The sequence below is a fragment of the Schistosoma mansoni genome, chromosome 1 (assembly GCF_000237925.1).
Source record: "Schistosoma mansoni strain Puerto Rico chromosome 1, complete genome".
Classification (NCBI taxonomy): Eukaryota; Metazoa; Platyhelminthes; class Trematoda; order Strigeidida; family Schistosomatidae; genus Schistosoma; species Schistosoma mansoni.
In genome coordinates, this window is record NC_031495.1 from 11,014,611 (window position 1) to 11,033,743 (window position 19,133).

The 19,133-nt window shown below is 33.9% G+C and overlaps 1 protein-coding gene across 1 annotated transcript in view; it reads left to right on the plus strand.

Moving 5' to 3' along the window:
* Positions 1–9,471: 9,471 nt before the first annotated feature.
* The window catches only part of Smp_150750 (hypothetical protein), a gene marked incomplete at both ends in the record, with an annotated part of 92,703 nt that continues 83,041 nt past the window's right edge, over positions 9,472–19,133 (plus strand). Inside the window, 7 exons of the mRNA XM_018793250.1 lie at positions 9,472–9,550; positions 9,587–9,870; positions 9,903–10,007; positions 12,568–12,832; positions 12,916–13,109; positions 14,991–15,140; positions 18,788–19,066. Of these exons, the coding sequence (XP_018647782.1) occupies positions 9,472–9,550; positions 9,587–9,870; positions 9,903–10,007; positions 12,568–12,832; positions 12,916–13,109; positions 14,991–15,140; positions 18,788–19,066 (1,356 nt within the window). The remainder of the gene's footprint in view (positions 9,551–9,586; positions 9,871–9,902; positions 10,008–12,567; positions 12,833–12,915; positions 13,110–14,990; positions 15,141–18,787; positions 19,067–19,133) is intronic.

A 19,133-nucleotide genomic window follows, 5' to 3' on the forward strand; every position in this document is an offset into this window, starting at 1 on the left:
TTCCAGGTTTTCCATAGTGGTCTAGCTTCAATTGACTCATGATCTCAACTATATAAGTAAGATTAGTTCTATTGACAATTGGTACTATATCGTATGATCACAGGAAACAACAGATTTTGCCATTATAAAAAAATTATGGCACCTTACAAAGAGGTATGATGTAATAAATAAAAGCAGTTGTAAATTCAGTCAAATCATTCTGGTTCACTTGCATAAAATTCCTATCTGAGACTATATACTGAAAGGTAATTGAAAAAAATTAACTTGGAGCATGATTACTTTTGTTGTTAACTTTAAATATAATACTGTAATGAAAAAGAACACGAGTGGGGACAATCGAATGTGCATTTGCACAACATTACAGAATATCTCATTAAAATATGAGAACCATACAATGAACAATTAATTTGCAAAATAACAATCAACTGTCTCAATTTGACTGTTTCTTCTGCAAATATCCGTCCATAGTCTCCGATTATTCATGAATTTTCGTACCAATAGCGTGCCGTTCCCATTCTCTCCTTAACGATCTTCTACTGAAATATATTCAATACCCGACCATCGTAATATACTACGTATGTGGATATCAGTAACCAGCACCACAACACTATCAATGAGTTTCAAAAAATTGATTATTCGACCTTTCAAAGTTACATAAGATATTGTATTAGTTATAAATTCTATGAGATAGAACAATTGTAAACTAGTTGTGAATAAACTAATGTGAAACTTTTAACTTAATAAAGTAATGCTTTGTTCTTCTGACGTGGAAATAATTTCCATTCATCATTAGTATCATAGAATCTACTTATGGATTTGTTTAACCTTAATTATTATAATAACTTTTAATAAAGCTCTTTTAGAGAAGTACAGAGAAGAAAGAAAATGTCATTTTTCTAGATACAACTTAGAAAATTTCTAGCATCGATAGGGAAACTTTAGGTTAGTCGTTTGTATCTTTGGTATTTATAATTTAGTTCTATGTAAACAAAATTCTTGAGATGAAAGATGTAAAGCCAGATAGCGGGAAAGTTGAATACATGTAGGATTTAATTTGAGATCCATTTTAATAGATACATTTTGAAGAATATCTTTCTTCAATATATATGAGATGAAGGATTAGAAACTAGCGACTTCTATATATAATCGTATCTTCATTTTTTTACTGTTTGGTAAGGAACAATATCTAAGAAGATATTTGGAAGATCTTCATTTGATTTTGTAACGTTGTCATTCTTAATAATCTAGTGTTTAGGTAAATGTCTGCTTTCATCCATACATCTAATAGCTATCGATAAACTCTTGATAAGACTTGGATACAAAATACATAAATAGGAAATTAAGTTATTTAAATGTTGTTTGAATACAATAAGCCTTTTCATATCAGATAGCTTATAATTCAACCTAATTTTAAAAAGAATATCCTAAAATTTGTCCATTGGTTCAATTATAAAGTGTCATGTTTATTCTCATCATATATGTATGATATTCAATAAGAATCAATTGATTATCTCAGTACGATAGGCATCTGCTTAGATCTGCTAGATTTTTCTAAATTTTGAGAAGAGATTTTTATTTTAATCTACATAGAAGTAAATGATGAAAATTCGGGTTAACATAGATATTTCTTTAATCTAATTAAATTAAATCTTAGAAAATGTACATTTAACAGTTGCTAAGATGTTAATTTTTAAAAAAAAAATAGTGAAAAAGGAACGAATTTTTTGAAAATCTGTTCTCTGCTTTTTCCTTTCATTGATAGTTATTTGACTGTTCATGCGGATATATTACAGAATATTATATGAAGTGTCATTAGTATAATAAGAAATCATTGTTATTAGTCTTAACCAATAAAAGAATAAGTTTGTAAGCAAAGATAAATAGTGGCTAGCAGTGGAATCGAGTTTGACGCGCGTTTCGTCCTATTCGGGACTCGTCAACAGGGTGCACCTGCATCTCCGGGTTGTTGTTCTCAAAAGGTCTCGATCCCGGTGCCTTTTACTTTTACTTCAAACACCATCGTGTTATCCAATCAGCTACTGAGTCCTGATGCCCACCTGCTTGTGCAATGGGGTGAGGGTATTTTCACTTAGTATCGTTTGTTTGAATCTTCCCATTGATGTTTAGGACTGCAATTGATCAGTCTCTTATTAGCCTATGTGCATACTGTGGGTATTTCTTGTGAATGATTGTGAAATAAGGCTATATCGAGGATATACGCAAATGAACAATACTAAGTGAATTTAAGCTTCACCCGATTGCACAAGCAAGTGGTTATCAGGACAAAGTAGCTGAGCTAATAACGTGATGGCAAAAAGTACTGGGTTCGAGTCCCAGAGTGAACATCAACTCTGCAATGCAGCTATATCCAACTGACGAGTTCCAAATAAAACGAAACGCACATCCTGGATACCACTACCAGCCGCTATCCATCTTTGCTTATAATCATAAAAATGATTACCACTCTTTATGGAATTGTTTAAACATTTATAATCTAAATATATATTCAAATGTTTTTGTTTTCTTTTATTCTATATTATGACTATTAATTCTATCCTTTAATAGAAAATGCTCATTACATGACTTATCTTGAAATAAAACAATGACAAATATAGGTATATACAAACATAATCATCGATGAAAAACGAAAAAAATATATTCGACCAAAATAACTTGGTTTTATTATTATTATTATCATTATTATTATTATTATTATTATTATTAGTAGTAGTAGTAGTAGGAGGAGGAGGAGGAGGAGGAGGAGGAGGAAGAGTATTACAATTACTATATTGTTTGTATTCCTTCTTTTATTTTCTAGTCTTTCTCGCTTTAGAAAAGATTTGCTTGTAAAAAAACCAACAAAAATTAACACGATGGTACTCGTTGTTATATTTACCTTCCTTTTTTCTTTCTGATAAACAGAAAATGGAGAAGGTAAAGGAAAAAAAGGATAAAAATTATGTTTGATGAAGTATATTTGTTTTCCATGAATTAACATTAGGAACTGATAATATATATGTATTAACTTAAGATTGTTGGAAAATGTTTCAATGAATTTTGGTGAATTATGATGGATTTCATGTCAGTGAGATGAATTTATGTTTAGTTTCGAAAATTCATTTTGTGTTACTTACAAGTAGTATGAATTGTTTGTAAAGGTTTACTTTTTGTTAGATATTAAAATATTGTAATCTCCACAAAACCCCTTCTGATCTATAATCATATGCTCACTAGTGACTGACTTCAAGGGATGTTTCCTTGAGTTCTAGTGGGAAACAGTGACCAGTGGAGTTCAAACAAGTCTGTTGTAGAGATATCAACTCACTGAAGACAATTGGTGAACGGTCGCTCAAACATCGTGGATTGGTTGAAGTTAGACATTAACAGCATTGGATGCCGGCTCAGTGGTCTATCGGTTAACTGCTCTGGCGCGAGACTGTTAGGTCCTGGGTTCGAATCTCGCGAGTGCGGAATCGTGGATGCGCACTGCTGAGGAGTCCCACACTAAGACGCAACGGCCGTCCAGTGCTCCCAGGTTTTCGATGGTGATCCAGCTTCAATTGACTCATGATTTCAACTATGAAGATATTAAAATCACAACTTTCACTTTCAAGTAAGAAAGAATATCCAAGTTTTATGTAATAAAAAATGACTTATAACTTTATGTATTTCTGTGGTAGTAAAGCTGAACCTGAATCAGAAAATATGTTTAGTGAAACTGATGTGATTCAAAAGTAAATAAATTATATTTCATCGAAATCATGAACCGACCGAAGTTAGACCACCATTGAAAATGTAGAAGCACTGGACCTGTGTTTTGTCCTAGTATGGGACTTCTCAGCGGCGCCCATTCAAAATATTGCGCGACCATCTTCTATTGTCTTCAGTGAATAGTCCTTTCATACATCAGTAGTTTTAGCGAGGAGCCATGACCTATGGAGCTTATCCGTATCCGGTGTGAGAGCAGTTACCCACCGAAGATGAAAGAAGATAGTCGTTGAATATCGTTGGTTGATTAAGGTCAGACATTACCACTGATTGGATACCAGCTCAGTGGTCTAGAGGTTATACATCTGAGTGAGAACAAAGGTCCTGGGTCCAATTCCCACTTGCTGTGTCGTTGATTAGCACTGTTGAGGAGTTCAATAATAGGACGAAACGCCTGCCCAGTGCTTCTAGATCTTCATTGGTGGTCTTACATTGATCGGTTTATGGTTTCAGTGAAAGGTTAATAATGTTGTTCAGAACACTTAATACAATAGTGTTTTACCCTAATTGAATATCTTTTACATCATTTCAGTAATTTACGATGAAATTATTGCAATCTTGCTAATATTTAACTAATAAATCAAAAAATATCCTACTTAGATTACGAGCATCTATTTATTGCTGTTGGACGAGGTTTGAATACACAACGAAATGAAAATGACTTTTGAGGACAAAATGAAATAGAGGAAGACCAAGTGAAAATCATTGAGTTTGGATTATCATAAATGTATAAATTATAACTTAATGTAACAAAACCATTTTGATTGTAAGCTTATATTGGCATTTAATGATCTTTATCGTGGAGACTATCTACTTTATGGTCTTTGTAATCATCAATAACATTGATAGTTTTCCGAATAGATTTCTTGTATTTGTAGTGTAAAAGAAAATTCACATGGTAGTCCTTTTAGTCTGTATTATTTGTAAAGTAACTCCTGGAGATCATATATCATAGTTACTGAGTGCCTAGATTTCCCTAAAATCTTTAAATAATCGAAGATACGACATATTTATCCGTCTTAGTGTTTCCTTTTATGAGTAACTAACATCAGGTTAGCAAGATCAATTTCAGTGGGAATATTTATAACAATTCGTGTGTTTGCATTAATCACATATTAGTGTTATGATAAGTTATGATGAGACACAATACAAGGGAGATTGATTTAATGAAGAGATTGTTTTTTAGTAAATTCATTCTTAGAGCTGTACAATTATCATTATACGCTTTTCATAATTATAACCGAGAGTATGCTTGTTGACACTAGAAGTAGTTTACTGAGAATGGCAAGAGAAAAAAGTAAACAAAAGAACATCATATTTAGTAAATTATTGTTAGTATCAACAAATATTTTCTATTGTCATTGTGAAAGGTGTATATCTGAGACCATGCCGCTTTAAGAACGAATTTTTCTGGGAACAGATCGCTTCGCTTAACCCTTTCTCGTGCTTTACATCTGAGGTGATATTTTCCTCTTATAATTTAGAACAATTATGCTTGAGATCAAGTCATAAGTCCCCAACTTATTGGAAAAAACCAGGTACTTATCCTCATTGGGGATTATTTAAAAATAATGACCCAAAAATAGACTAGTTAGACCCTCAAGAAGCATCATTTTAAGAGTACTTGCTACACTTTGTTTCGATCTTATATAATATGGAAAATTTAATTTTTGTCTAGATAGGTCTATTTCACAATGAACTTGGTGGGAGACAGAAAAAAATTTCTAAGACGAATGAATCATTATTAATAGTTGTTAAATTCAAACAGATTTTGAGTATACAGCATCCTTTGCGACACTATAGAACATGGTTGGATGATCAATTAAATGGAACTTGTCACCATACATCAACTTCCTCGACTACGAGAAAACATTTGACTTTGTGGGTAGGAGAAACACCTTCGATACTACGGTGTAACTGAGAAAATCGTGAACGTCATACGGAAATCACACGACGGATTATGCTGTGGAGAATTTCATGGAGGACAGTTGACAGATGGATTCCAAGTGAGGACCAGAGTCAGACACGGCTGCTTACTCTTAACCTTCCTCTTTATTCTGGTGGTTGACTGGATTATCAAGACCTCCACATCTCAGGGAAAACACGGAATGCAATGAACAGCTCGGAATAAATTAGAAGATTTGCACTACACAAATGACCTGGATCCTTTATCTCATACACACAAATAAATGCAGATGAAGACAACCAGTGTGGTATCAGCCTCTGTATCAGTAGGCCTCAACATACACAAGGGAAAAAGCAGCATTATGAAATACAATACGAGGATCACCAACACATGACAGTTCAGTTGAATGAGGCTGGAACTTGGAGAACTACTACAATCATCATTAAAAATGTATAAGTACTTCTAAACAGTTGTCTATTCAAAATACTTCAGACCTGTCTGTCGGATATCATTAGTAACAGCTTAATTTGGGAGTGAACAAACCAACTTCCAGGTGAAGAGGAAAGTAGGAAAAGACGTTGAGAGTGGAAGGAAGATATATTACGAAAATCCCGAAACCGTATCACGAGACAAACCCTTACTAGGAATCGTGAAAGAATAATGAGAAGAGGCATATCAAAGAACACATTGTTCGTGGAATTGGGAGCAGGCAAGAGAAGGCTGAATAGTAACTGAAATGGACTGGAGAGGATTGTTCTTGATAGTGTTGTATGGCGAGTGCTGATTTTCGGTTTATGTTTCTCCACGTGTGATATCATGCGTGAGTGAGTGAGTGAGTATATAAACCGGCTCATGTTTTGAACACATTCAAGTGCACTATTAAGAATTCCTGCTTAATACAATCAATGTTTGTTGCGGTAACTAAATCCCCAGAATAAGTAGTCCTGTTAGTTTTCGACATTGATGCTGACCTAACTGGTTTTACTAGATACATTCTATCCTCACCAGATCAACATTGAGTGTGTAAAGAAACGAACAACGCTTCTCAACTTATGGATGACTTTCCGAGTATAACTTCGGACTTGCTTTTTAGGGACTTTCTATTATAGTGGGTTGGTTTCTTTAGATAGTAAATATGCGACGAACAAAAACGGCATTAAACACATATCTGTGACATCTTTATGGTAATGAAGTCGAAATTTTGATCGACTAAGAATTCACCTATTCGACGTTCATAACTTCACTGTGTATTGTTTAAGTCAACAGTATAAGACAAATTGATAATAATGTGTTGTCATGAATTTTGTAGCGACTGAAACTATTATTCGCATTTCACCATACCAATATAATCACTGATCGTTTTCGTCGTTTTGTCTATTCTCTGAGCGAGATGTGTGGACACAATGGCCTGAAAACCAAGTCCGAGTGAAATCGACTTGAGAGTCGTCAAATGAAGTGAATTGGAAACACGTTTACGTAGGTTAAGCAGTCACGATTAAATAATATTCATCGAACAACATAAATAGACTCAGTCATATTGAAAGGAGTGGTAAAACATGCAGATGAATTTTATTCAGAAATAAACGAACGTGTTCTGTTGACGATTTATTCGAATTCGCACAAAGTATATCTTAATCCATGTATAATATGAAAATCCTTTTTCACGAGTATTCACTTAGGCAGAGAACAGTCAAAAACGAGCGTTTAATCTGCAATAACGGAAGGTCAAGATATGGTAAAATCAGAAAGTCTACCTGCCACACGAAATGTGGTTTTCAATCATGTGCACAGAGTAATCGATCATATAATCGAATCAACTAGAATATTCTGAATCGTTTGTAAAACATGCAAGCAATAAAAAGCGTATGATAATTAAAATCCCAACAGCGCATTGTACACCAAATTAATCCAAATTACAGCAACAGGAATTATGCACACATTACTAATCGACAGATCTTCAAGTTTCTTTTCCAATCGACATGATTGTTCTTCAAATACTAAGTTCAATTAGTTTATCAAAAAAGAAAGTAATGTTTAAAAGAGTCTCTCTATGTCATTCAGTCGTATGAAACATAAAATATTGGACATAAATTGTGGTATTTGTATGAACTAACGATTGCTTTGGTACTTGATTACTTGTTGATTTCGAATTCTAAATACAATACATTCGTTTGTGCTCACCCAGTTCTATTTAGCCTAAATTAAGCTGTTTCGTGAATTTCTAGTTATTACAATAATTTGAATACTTCTAATTACCATATAAATGAAGCTTTTCGAGTTACCATATCACAATAGCACGCCGAGATAAAACTATCAGAAATCGCAGAATAGTTGAAGTAGACATAGTATCGGCAGTATTAGCGGAAAAGACTAGGTTTGAAAGAGATATATATCTTTTAGATCACGTATAAAGACTGGCAACAAAGTGGTTGATAGGGCTTGAACATGAATCTTACGAGGATGGATTTCAGCATCTGGGATTATTTTCTCTGAACTACGGGAGAAAAAGTGATGTCATGATAACATTAAACGTATTAAGTTCCTCAAGCCACCCCAACGCGAAAACATTACTGAAACACAAGTTTCACGCTTCTCGAGGCAACCTTCGAAAGATTACTAATCAAAGAGCGAACACCAAAGCGTGCTGTCACTCTTTCTCATCAAGAGTACCCCTCATTTGGAATGCTCTCCCACTCGGAGTGACCCCAACCCTCTGAGGAAATAGCTTTAAAAAGAGATTTGAAAAACACCTACTCACCAGTGGATTATCATCTTCCTCTTGGACCAATTGTGCGTAATGTATTTATGGATAAATTACCACGGTTATAGTTGCCGCATAACAGTGGCAACTTATCATCTCAGTTTCCCCTATTGTTATTTCAGTTTGGTCTTCTTACAATTTACCAAATTATAGACTTATTTGCCATTGTTGAACCAATCGTCTTTTCTTAGCACTCGAATTGTCACCTTGTATTTCCGTGCTTCGTTAATCGTTCACCTCGATGACCGTTATAATACAAATCTAAACGGCGCATATAATCAGAAGGCAAAGAGAAGCGGCAACTACAGTTTTATTGACAAACGACTCAGGCCAGAAAGTTATAAGCACGTGAGCAAATATCAGCGAGCAAGGCATGAATGACTGGCATTGGAGATAGCGGGTAAGGCAATTCGCTTTAATTAAGCGTTAATCATTATTTATAATGAGACAAGAATAAGTTACAGACATGTGATGAACAAGATAAAAGGTGTACACATACCTACGTTCATATAAAAAAGTCTGGGTTGATCATTGAATAATTAGCATGGTCAAGATGAATAGGTAAATTAGCTTGTCCAGACGCTAAAATAAGGTGTATGGGCTTAACATGTCAACCGACACCACAACCTTAATTTTTACACAGGTTGTAACCACCTACCTATTAATATGATGGTTCCTGTTATTCAGAAGCACTCACTGAAGTAAAAGATAGAAAACACCTTAGATAACTCTCCGGCTGACTAGAATTAGTGAAGTCGGATGAATAGATGTGGTTTCGTGTTGAAAAAACCGAAATGAATTATGTCGTTTTCGAGCTTGTTTAAATACATGCATCTTATTGCACTCTAGGTCGTTAGGTCAGAGCGTACTATGAAACTTCTGGATGTAACGCAAGCTGTCACCAACTACTTTAATTTTTGAACTTGGTGTCGTCTTATATTATCCACTTGTCGAATATACTAGTTGTTTGTGAAATCTCACAGGTTTTCTTATCTGCCTTTCCAAGGTACACAGCGTATATGTAAGACGACCATGGATGGAAAGTTACCTGTCATGTATGCTTGTTCATCCTAAACATGATAAGTGTCTCAGTATGGCAGTAAGCAATTCAAAAGGTGAGTTATAATTTTCACCTTAATTCATGTCATAAGATCATTCGTTTGTACAATATATGACGTCTAATTTGCTCATGAAAAAAACAGCGAAAGAACCAGTACAAACGTATGCTGTTAATCTGTCTAACAAGAATAACAATTACAAAATCGAAAAGATAGAGAATTTGGAACAGTTTTGTGAGTTGAGACAGTTGAATCTTTCATACAATCGTATTTGCAAAATCAGTGGCTTATCAACGCTTTGTCACTTGACTGTTTTAAACATCTCACACAATTGTATCACGTCCTTTAATGGAATCCAGTCATTGTCAAATCTCTTGGTACGTCTGTTTTTTATTCTTTCATTTCACAGGTACTGAAGGTTAATAACAATCAAATCACATCCATTCCTAAATGGCTGCCTAAACGGTTACCGAAGCTGAAAACAATCCACTTGCACTACAATCAAATCGATACTGTAAGTTGTAAGGACGGTTGTACTTTAGATTTACGGGGTAAAATGTACCAAGTAGGGAAATGTATTCTCTCAAAACTTTAGATTAAGAGCGGCCTACGTATGTACAACATGGTTTTAGTTACTATTTGGGACAACTATGAGACCAAAATTCCTGTGTTAACCTCAAGAATGGTTTCTCTCAGTCGACTCAATCATTTATGATTGCGCCTGTCAAAGATGCTTTAGTTGTGCGTTGATGTTAAAAATTCCTTTCAGTTGGTGATTTGGTAGGAAATCCGATTCTAATCTAACAAGTTATTGCGGCGAGACTATAATTTATGGACGAACCAATCAGATTTGAGATATCAGGTCTTGAGTTTTGGGGGTTAAATCCATTCACTCGTTCGGTTAGATATCATTTTAGCATTATAGCTGATGTCAGTTCGTGGTGAAAACATCAAACCTAGTTCCTAACCATAACCATCAATTGTAAGTCTTAATCCTCATTCCTCAGACTAATCTATAACCCTCATCTAACCGTAGTAAGTAAGTGGACATCCTACGATCATTTTAGCGTTGCTCAAAGGTCATCTGTAAATTATAGTCTCATCGTTATTGCTTGTATGCCATACTGGAGTTTTAGCTGAACGAATATTGCATACAGCGTGATGAATGCCCAGTCATCCAAGTAGTCGGTCACTCTTTGTATAGTCCAATTAGTTCTAAAACTCCCAACTGACACTACACGGCTATGTAAAATAGTTTTCAAGTCTTCACTGACACTGATGCAAATCACTGTGTCTAATGGAAGTGACTTGGGACTATTCAATGCTTGTTAAATTTTGCCTTAATCGGCAACATGTAGTTTGAGGTATTAACTGGAATTTACCAAGTGATGTCTCATTTCGTTAATTTGTCCAGATATTTTTGAAGCTCTTGTTTGTTCTGTATCACCCTCAATATGTCGATATCATCAGTACATAACAATGCCGATGAGGACAGGAGGATAGGATAGTCGCTTACTTAGAAAGCAAATAGTTATCAAGGTACGTGGAAAGTACCTGGCTGGTGATCAAACGTTCGTCGTGACCAAGAGTTAGAGACCTTAAAAGTTCGATTTTCCTTACTGTTAGTAAACGACAGTTGTTATGGTAAAAACTGCTTACTGTTTTAGTTTTTGTCCGTTTCATAGGATCAAGTTCCTGCCATATGTGGACAAAAATAACTTCCTGAGTAGTCGGGCTCTATATTATATCAAGTGTGTGGTATGACGTAATACCTCATAGATCTTCTGCAGCCTTTGGAGTCTGATTCGTTTATTAAATAGCCCTTTAGTCATAACAATACTGTTCTCGAAATAAACTTCAGGTTTCCAGTCTCCGCTCCAAGACTTTATGGGGATGATTTACTCCTCACAGTGCCAAGTGTTTGGCTCCTCAATCGTAGTTAGAGGGAACTGTTTTTATATCTGTGGTATCTAATTCTATCCTCCTTTCTTGACTTTCGCCTTTTCACACTCTTCAGTCTTTTCTGGAGTTTCAGTCAATGTTATGTCCCACAGTGTTGACTCATTGGAGTTTTACTGACTTGGTCTGGTTGATTGTATGTCGATTTTCCTGCTAGGAGCCAATATACGTTTCTCTACTTGAACTATTAGGTACTTTTCTGTTGCTGCTTAAAAGATGAGCATACTCGTCTTGTTCCTGGCTACCCTTATTTTTAATCTGGTTAAATAATTGTACATGAGCTAAACTTTCCTATCCTTTCGTTGATACAGATGAAGCAACTAATATTCTACTTGTATCTCAATCTATATTCTAACAAGACTCGAGTCGCTGACTTCTAGGTCGTTTGCATGAGTAACATTTTAGCACTTTCTTAAGATATTAACTGATTGGAAACTGGGAAGATCTCAGAAATTAAGATTTACTTATGTTGGGTTTTGTTATGCATAAATTCCCGACTGAACTGATCAAAAACCCTTATTCTTATCTTTACGTAACGTGAAAAAGTTAAGGCTACTGAAGATGCTGATTGTTTTGACCATATTGATGTTGGTAACGTTATGTGTCTTCAACTGTTGTAGTAAGGTTACAGTGGTGTCACTTTCGTGCTACTTCGTTTAATACTTCAAACCTTATCTAGTGGATCTGATTTCTGCGGACAAGTGGTGTCCTTACTTTTACGACCAATACGTTCCACAACAAGCCATACATTTTACCAATGGATAGCTTTGTGAGCGCTTGTTACGCATCCAAAACTTGCACCGATGCACATATGTACTTGATTTTGTGTTTATGAGTGATTGATGTATTCACAGAGTTAACAGTATCTGATAACTTTAAGAAATATTTTAGTTTCTCTACGGCTTTCTTGGAAAATTAGAGTTCAAAGGCTTTTAATAATACCATGTTTATGATATAAGATCGGGCCAGTTTTCACGTATTAGCAATTTACTTTGACACTGCCTGCATTCTGACAGGTTGTTTGTTTTATTTGGAGCTAAACATCCCTCCAGATATTTTGTTTATGGTAATTTGATAACCTATTATATTTCTGATTTCTACCTTTCTATTTACAGCTCCATCAAATAACATACTTGAGATCTCTATCTAATCTCACAGTTTTCACATTTGAAGGCAATCCAGCTGTTAAACAACTTATAATAAATACTCATAACAGCTCTAGTAGTGATGAAGCTGTAGTGAAAAATACTATTGAAAAATTTGACACTCAGTCACTTTGTCGGATATTCATTATATTTCATTTATGTTCACTTATTTTACTGGACAACAAAGAAGTCCTTCCATTTGAAAGACATGTAGCAGAACAACGATTCTCTCAAGGTGAGGTTGTAAAGATAGTTAGAATTTACTTTGTATCAAATGGATGATAAGATTTAATCGGCATATTCACTTTTTACTTTTAGTTGAAATATCGAGATATTTAAACAAGTTAAACACGTATGAAAGCCAATTAAAAGAAATAGAGACGAAAAACTCGCTGTTGAAAAAAGATCTATCACATGAACAATCTCAGCTAAATGAAACTCTACACAAAAGGAAGTTGGAGAATGATTTAATTTCTCATTTAGAAGAAGAATTACATGCTAAGGATAATTTGGTAATAAAAAGCAATCACTGTTTTTTTAATCGACTTTTTTGCTACTTATTTAAGTGGATATCCACATAAATATGAACTCAAACCTCTTTTATTAATCGAACAATCTATTTATTCTCTTTTAGAAACTTCGCATCTTTTTAGAACTGCCTCATTAAATTAAGCTGAGCACTTTAGATAGTCTAAGAAATTATATATTATTTACTCTTAGTCGTTTACAGTTTAGTTGAAAGTTACATAAGGCTATATACTGAATCAAATTTAATTTAAACACTAGAAATTCAATCTTCTTCACTATTCGCTTCATTATGTCATTGTTAAATAAACTTATCCCAAATATATCCACATTGGTTTGTGTTAGGTATTACAGTTTGCGATAATCCGTATGTGCTTACCATTTAGTGTAAGATTTAACGCTTAAATGACAGTTCATATTCAAGCCATGGATTGTTTAGTTACGTTGTTAAACAAAAAAATAACAGTCAAACATCAATTACTTATTCTCTACATGACGTATATTTTTGTATACATGTTGTAGGACTGAATTGTATCATTGGCACTTTACTCTGTATTGGTTTTTAAGGGAAAGCAGATGATAAGCTACCAATAAGTTTGACCTAAAAGTCTTTAATTCTAGAAACCTGCTTCTGTATTCTAATATTGTCATATAAATTTGTTTTTCTAACACTTTAATACAGTGGATATTTGAAAAGTCAATGTTGTTTTTGTCGCAGGTGGATTCAAGGAAAAGAGACAGGACTTTACAAGAAAGCTATTATCTCAAGGAATGACAATAAAATAAGTGCATGTCACAGTATATGATAGGAACCATTAGGAATATGTATGCATTACCTGTTGTATTCAATGTTGAGGGGTCCACAATAATGCTGGGATATGAAAGGTCACAATAATTGCCTTGGCAACAGCCACACGTCACAATAATACTGATTTAGGTTAACCTTAACAATTGCAAGTGTATATTATCAATCTACTCTAGTTATATACCTTTTTCAGCACGTACTTTTTAGTTGTTCTGTTCTTCGCTAATAATATCATCATTGTTTCTCTTCTGTCTAATGCTCATAGTTCGTAGATGAGATTGTATTGCAAAGTTCTTTAAAACCATTTGTCAAATAGTGAAAATTGTCGTCGACACTAAACATTTCTGGCTTAACGATCCAGTAAGATTCCTGTTACTAACTATCTGTCGCCCCAGAAATCTGTCAGAGGATATACGTGACCATTATCTGAAACTGAATACCATTAGTTTAATATTAAGGTAGAATCTGTCGATACTCATCCATTGACCTGTCGAGCCTTGTGGTTGGAAAACTAGAAGTCGCTTCAAGAAGATTAACACATAATCAATTCAGTCATATTTTCTCACTGGTTAGTTAATACCGAATACGACGTATCTTGGTGTTACATCAGATGGCCTAATTTTGGTCGTAGTGATTCAAACCACCTCTTAACAGTATTAGTTTGTAATATTAAATAGGAAACATAAAACTATGGACTCAATTAAACAAAGCTTAACTAGTCTTTTGTATTATTCTCATCGAACAATAAGAATTTTTTTTAATACGTATATCTAATAATCCTTCTTATAATGACCGCTCCCTGGTGCTATGCAGACATGTTTTCTAAAACGGCTAATAATCTCACATTTTTCTGTTTTTTTTCTCAACCAATTACAATTCACAATTTCTTTTTGACCCGGTTTGCTATAAGGAATATTTTTATTTAGTAATGGGTGGGATATAGTCATACTGTTTTGTCTCGTCAGGTCACTTATTAGCGTAAGGCCAAATTTATATTTAAATTGTTGTGCTTACGTAACCACATTTATTTAATATTTCATTTATGTTTTCAAAAAATTGGTAGCTTCATTTAAAATCTGAGGAGTTAGCTCGCGCATGTTTAAAACATTTTGAATTAGAACAGGAATTAGCTTTTCATAAGATTGATGAGAAGTTGGGCTTAGTTGGTTCATGTCTATCAAAATCACGACGTAACTCATCTGATGTTCACCAAGTAAGTGGTATTTACTTCTTTTCGTATTGTACTAAGATTGGGTCTTTAATGAATTTTTCGATATAACATTTCGTAATATGGATTATTTATGATCGTAAGTTATTCTAATTTTGTGTAATCTAAATCTGGATTAGAAAATGAATGTTATTTGTTGTGGTCCTTACATTTTTATGAAAGCTAAGTAAAGTATTCCTTGTAGATGTGTTCTATAAAACTTATTTCTAGTATGCCTTAAACAAAACTAGGGTTTCACCGCTCCAAACCGACTACGAAATTCTTTGAATAAGAGTTTATACTTGACCGTTAATAAATAGTTTAAGAATATGTGTAGCTACAACTCAGATTCATTTCTTTGGGAACATACGTTTACAACCTTTTTTCCCGCTTAGAACCAAAATAATTCAAATTAACAATTTATTTCTCCCTTATAATCGAAATCCTATTTGTATTATTGCAATAATATATTTAACTGTTTTCCTGTAAGATATTTCAGCATAATAATGTCTAGTTTTATTCGATATCATCTTTCGGTATGTAAAATATCTTAAGATTCTCTAGTCAACCTTGATGACGGTTTGATCATAAATGAAGTCAAACTAGCGATTAAATCTATAATTCAGTAATGATCCTCAATATAATAACATCAAAACTCATCGAAGCTCCTGTTGTTCATTTCATCAAATGTGCCACCAGTGGAAATGATGGTACTTCACGGTTTATAAATCGGCTTTAATTGCCCTAAACAATATTTCATCCGAATTCTTTATTTAGGTAAAATAACAATGAGCTAAATCGTACGTAGACAAAGTTCAGATCCCTTTAGCCTGTAAACGGAAAATTCGTTTTAATTAGCTGGAACAAAATCCTTGATATTCATGTGATTGGCTTGACTTATTTTCATAATTATTGAGTAAGAAGAGGAATGGCATAAGATCGTCGCTAGAATCCTAGAATTCTGCTTAAGATGAAAAAATAGTATACCATAATTTACGTGATTTGTTTAAGCATGTTTTTATTGCTTCTTTATAATAGTCTGACTAAGTTTTCTGTCAGTCGTTGTGATAGCTCCAAGTCCTATACAAATGACTAATGAAACAGACGTTAATTCTACTTCTTATTGAAAAGTGTACTAATACAACTTTGTCAACATTGTTCACTCCTTGGATTTTTTTTTACTTTGTCACTAGCGTGTTTAATTCCATATTGTACACTACATGGAAGATTTTTCTATCCCCTTTGGTCGATAAAATCAACGGCTTATCATTTTATTCTGTAATGTAATTGGCCAATATAAAATTCGACTAATTTAATTATGACTCATCATGTTATTATTTTTTTTTAGCCTAACTGTCTGTCTGGAAATACACTTTTTTAGAAGTAGCTTTGTTTTCAGACCGTAACTACAGTAGGTTTATTTGAGTAATAAAAAAAAGACTAAAAAGATATTGTGGGAAAAAAATTTAGAAAATTTTACTTTGTAGCGGGACTATCAGAAAAAGATTAGGGTTTTAAGATGTTATTCAAGAAGTACCTTTACATATAGATTGATCATTCATTAATTGGGAGTCTTTATTTGCTAACTAAATCTAGTTATTTTTTACTTATTTGTCTTTATTACCAGAAATAAAACTTTCAGTTAGGTGAATAGTTAAATCGGCTTTTATTTGATACTTAAATACAAAGTTTATTCGTACTTTTGTGGCATGGTCTACTTATATCCATATAAGTAGTATATGGTGATGTCAGACATAGAATGTATTTTGTCAGAAGATCGATAAGGAACGAACAGGAATGAAGCGTAACCGATACGAAAATGCATGATCAATGAAATTAGAGAAGATGGATTGATATTTACAGAAGGAACGGTGAAGATTGAGGCAATTGGTTGTTATTTTGCAAATTAACTGTTCATTGTATGGTTATCAGATATTAGTGAGATAGTCTGTAATTTGTGCTTAAATACATTCGATTGTCCCAACTAGTTATCTATTCACTACACTTTCATTAAGAACAATTACAAAATCAACTCTTACATATACAGTCAGTCAGTCACAACGTAGAAGCTGGTACATATGTATAACGGCTCAGGTCCCCATATCCTATTAGTTATATATACATATACATTGTTGTTAATTATAACTTCATATAGAGCCAGTTTCGAAAAGGGAGAAGTAGTTTAGATAATATAAGGAAACCAGATTTAAATATGATTATGATAATATTTGGACATTTTATTTGTTTGAACTGTTTACAAAATTTTATCTCCTAGATTTATGCTAAGAATGTTTAACATTTTTATTTTAGATAAATGGTTAACAAATTCTATGATTCTCTTTGAATAGTTTCAAATTTATAAGTATGAGAATTTGTAGAGATTGTAGTATTTTCACAATTGAATTCACGAATCTATCTAAACTGAATTGCTGATGAGTATCATATCAGGACGATTGATTGATTTTTTTTTAAAAAGAACGCTAATTAGTATTTGTTGTTATTCAATCTATATCATTTGTAGCGTTATGTTTCAAGTTACATACAGTCAGTTCAGTCAATTACAACGTAGAACTTCGTACGTACGTACATTAGTTCGAGTTGCCATACCACATTAACACAGATGCAGTTGTCGATTCAAATCCCATACTGGTAGAGGTAGTAAGAGTATAAACAGTAATCCGAAAGATTAGGGTTTGAAGATGTTATTCAAGGAGTATAATCGAGTGAAATAAATTTGGAAAGAGAAAAAAAAGGGACATGAAGAATTCAGAAGATTAGAATTTGGCAGAACACAACTAGCGGATGCCATTTCGCCATTGTAAACGATTTCGAGCCATGTCATTCAAGGTCTGTAACCATCGGTTGTTATCATCTCGCGAATCCCAACCAGGTAGTCTACACCTACCAACATGGCTCAGTCCACTCATCAGTAAATTCATGGATTTGTGCCACGTTTTGGTTTGGCCGCCCCTAGCTTTCTTCCAACCTACTCCTACACCATAAAACATTGCACATCGGGACAGTCGGTGGTTGGGCATATGTAACACGTATCTCAGCCATCTCAACTGATGAAGTTTCCCTACTTCATCAGTCGATTTGCCATCCTTAACGAGTACTCGTTTCCTAACGACTTCATTACTTACTCGGTGGTCCCAGGATATACGAGCAATGCGTCGAAGACACCTATGATCGAATACTAGCAGCCTACGAATATCCTCTACTCTTATCGGCCATGTTTCACTGCCATAAAGTAGGACGGAGCGAACTGCTGCACGGTAAACCCGTCCTTTTGTTGCTAGACGGATATCTCGCCTACGCCATAAATGGCGCAAGTTGGCGAAAGCTAGACGAGCCTTATGTATCCGTGTTGAGATTTCGTCACACACCAGACCACAAGGGCTGATGAGACTCCCAAGATAAGTGAAGCTGTCAACACGATCAACTACTTCACTTCCTATCATTAGTTCAGGTGTCGATGCAACCAAATCCTGAAGTAAGATTTTACACTTCGAGGGGGAGAATCGCAAAATGTACATACACATGTATATAACAGATTTATCCTAAAGTTATGTTGTTGTTTTTTTCTTAAAATTTATTTTTTATTTGTACTATATTATTTTGTTTTTGTCTCTTTTATTTTTTCTCTCTTTAAGATTCATGATACTGGTGATCAACCTTATTTAGGTAAATGTATGTTTCAATGTATACCAACAAATAATTCAACAAATGATCATTCATTCATAAATAAATGTTCATCTAATAATCATCTAATCAATATACAAAAGAAAATGTGTTCAAATATAAATGATGATAATAATGACTGTAATAAATCCTATCCTAATTGCTTAGATAATAAACTAGATTGTAATGATTGTAATGATATCATCCATGAAAATTCTAATATTACACATCAATATACTTCTTCCGATATTGTAAGTGGAACATATTACTGTGGAACTTACTTGTTGTGATATAAAGTTTTGAAATATTTATCTATAG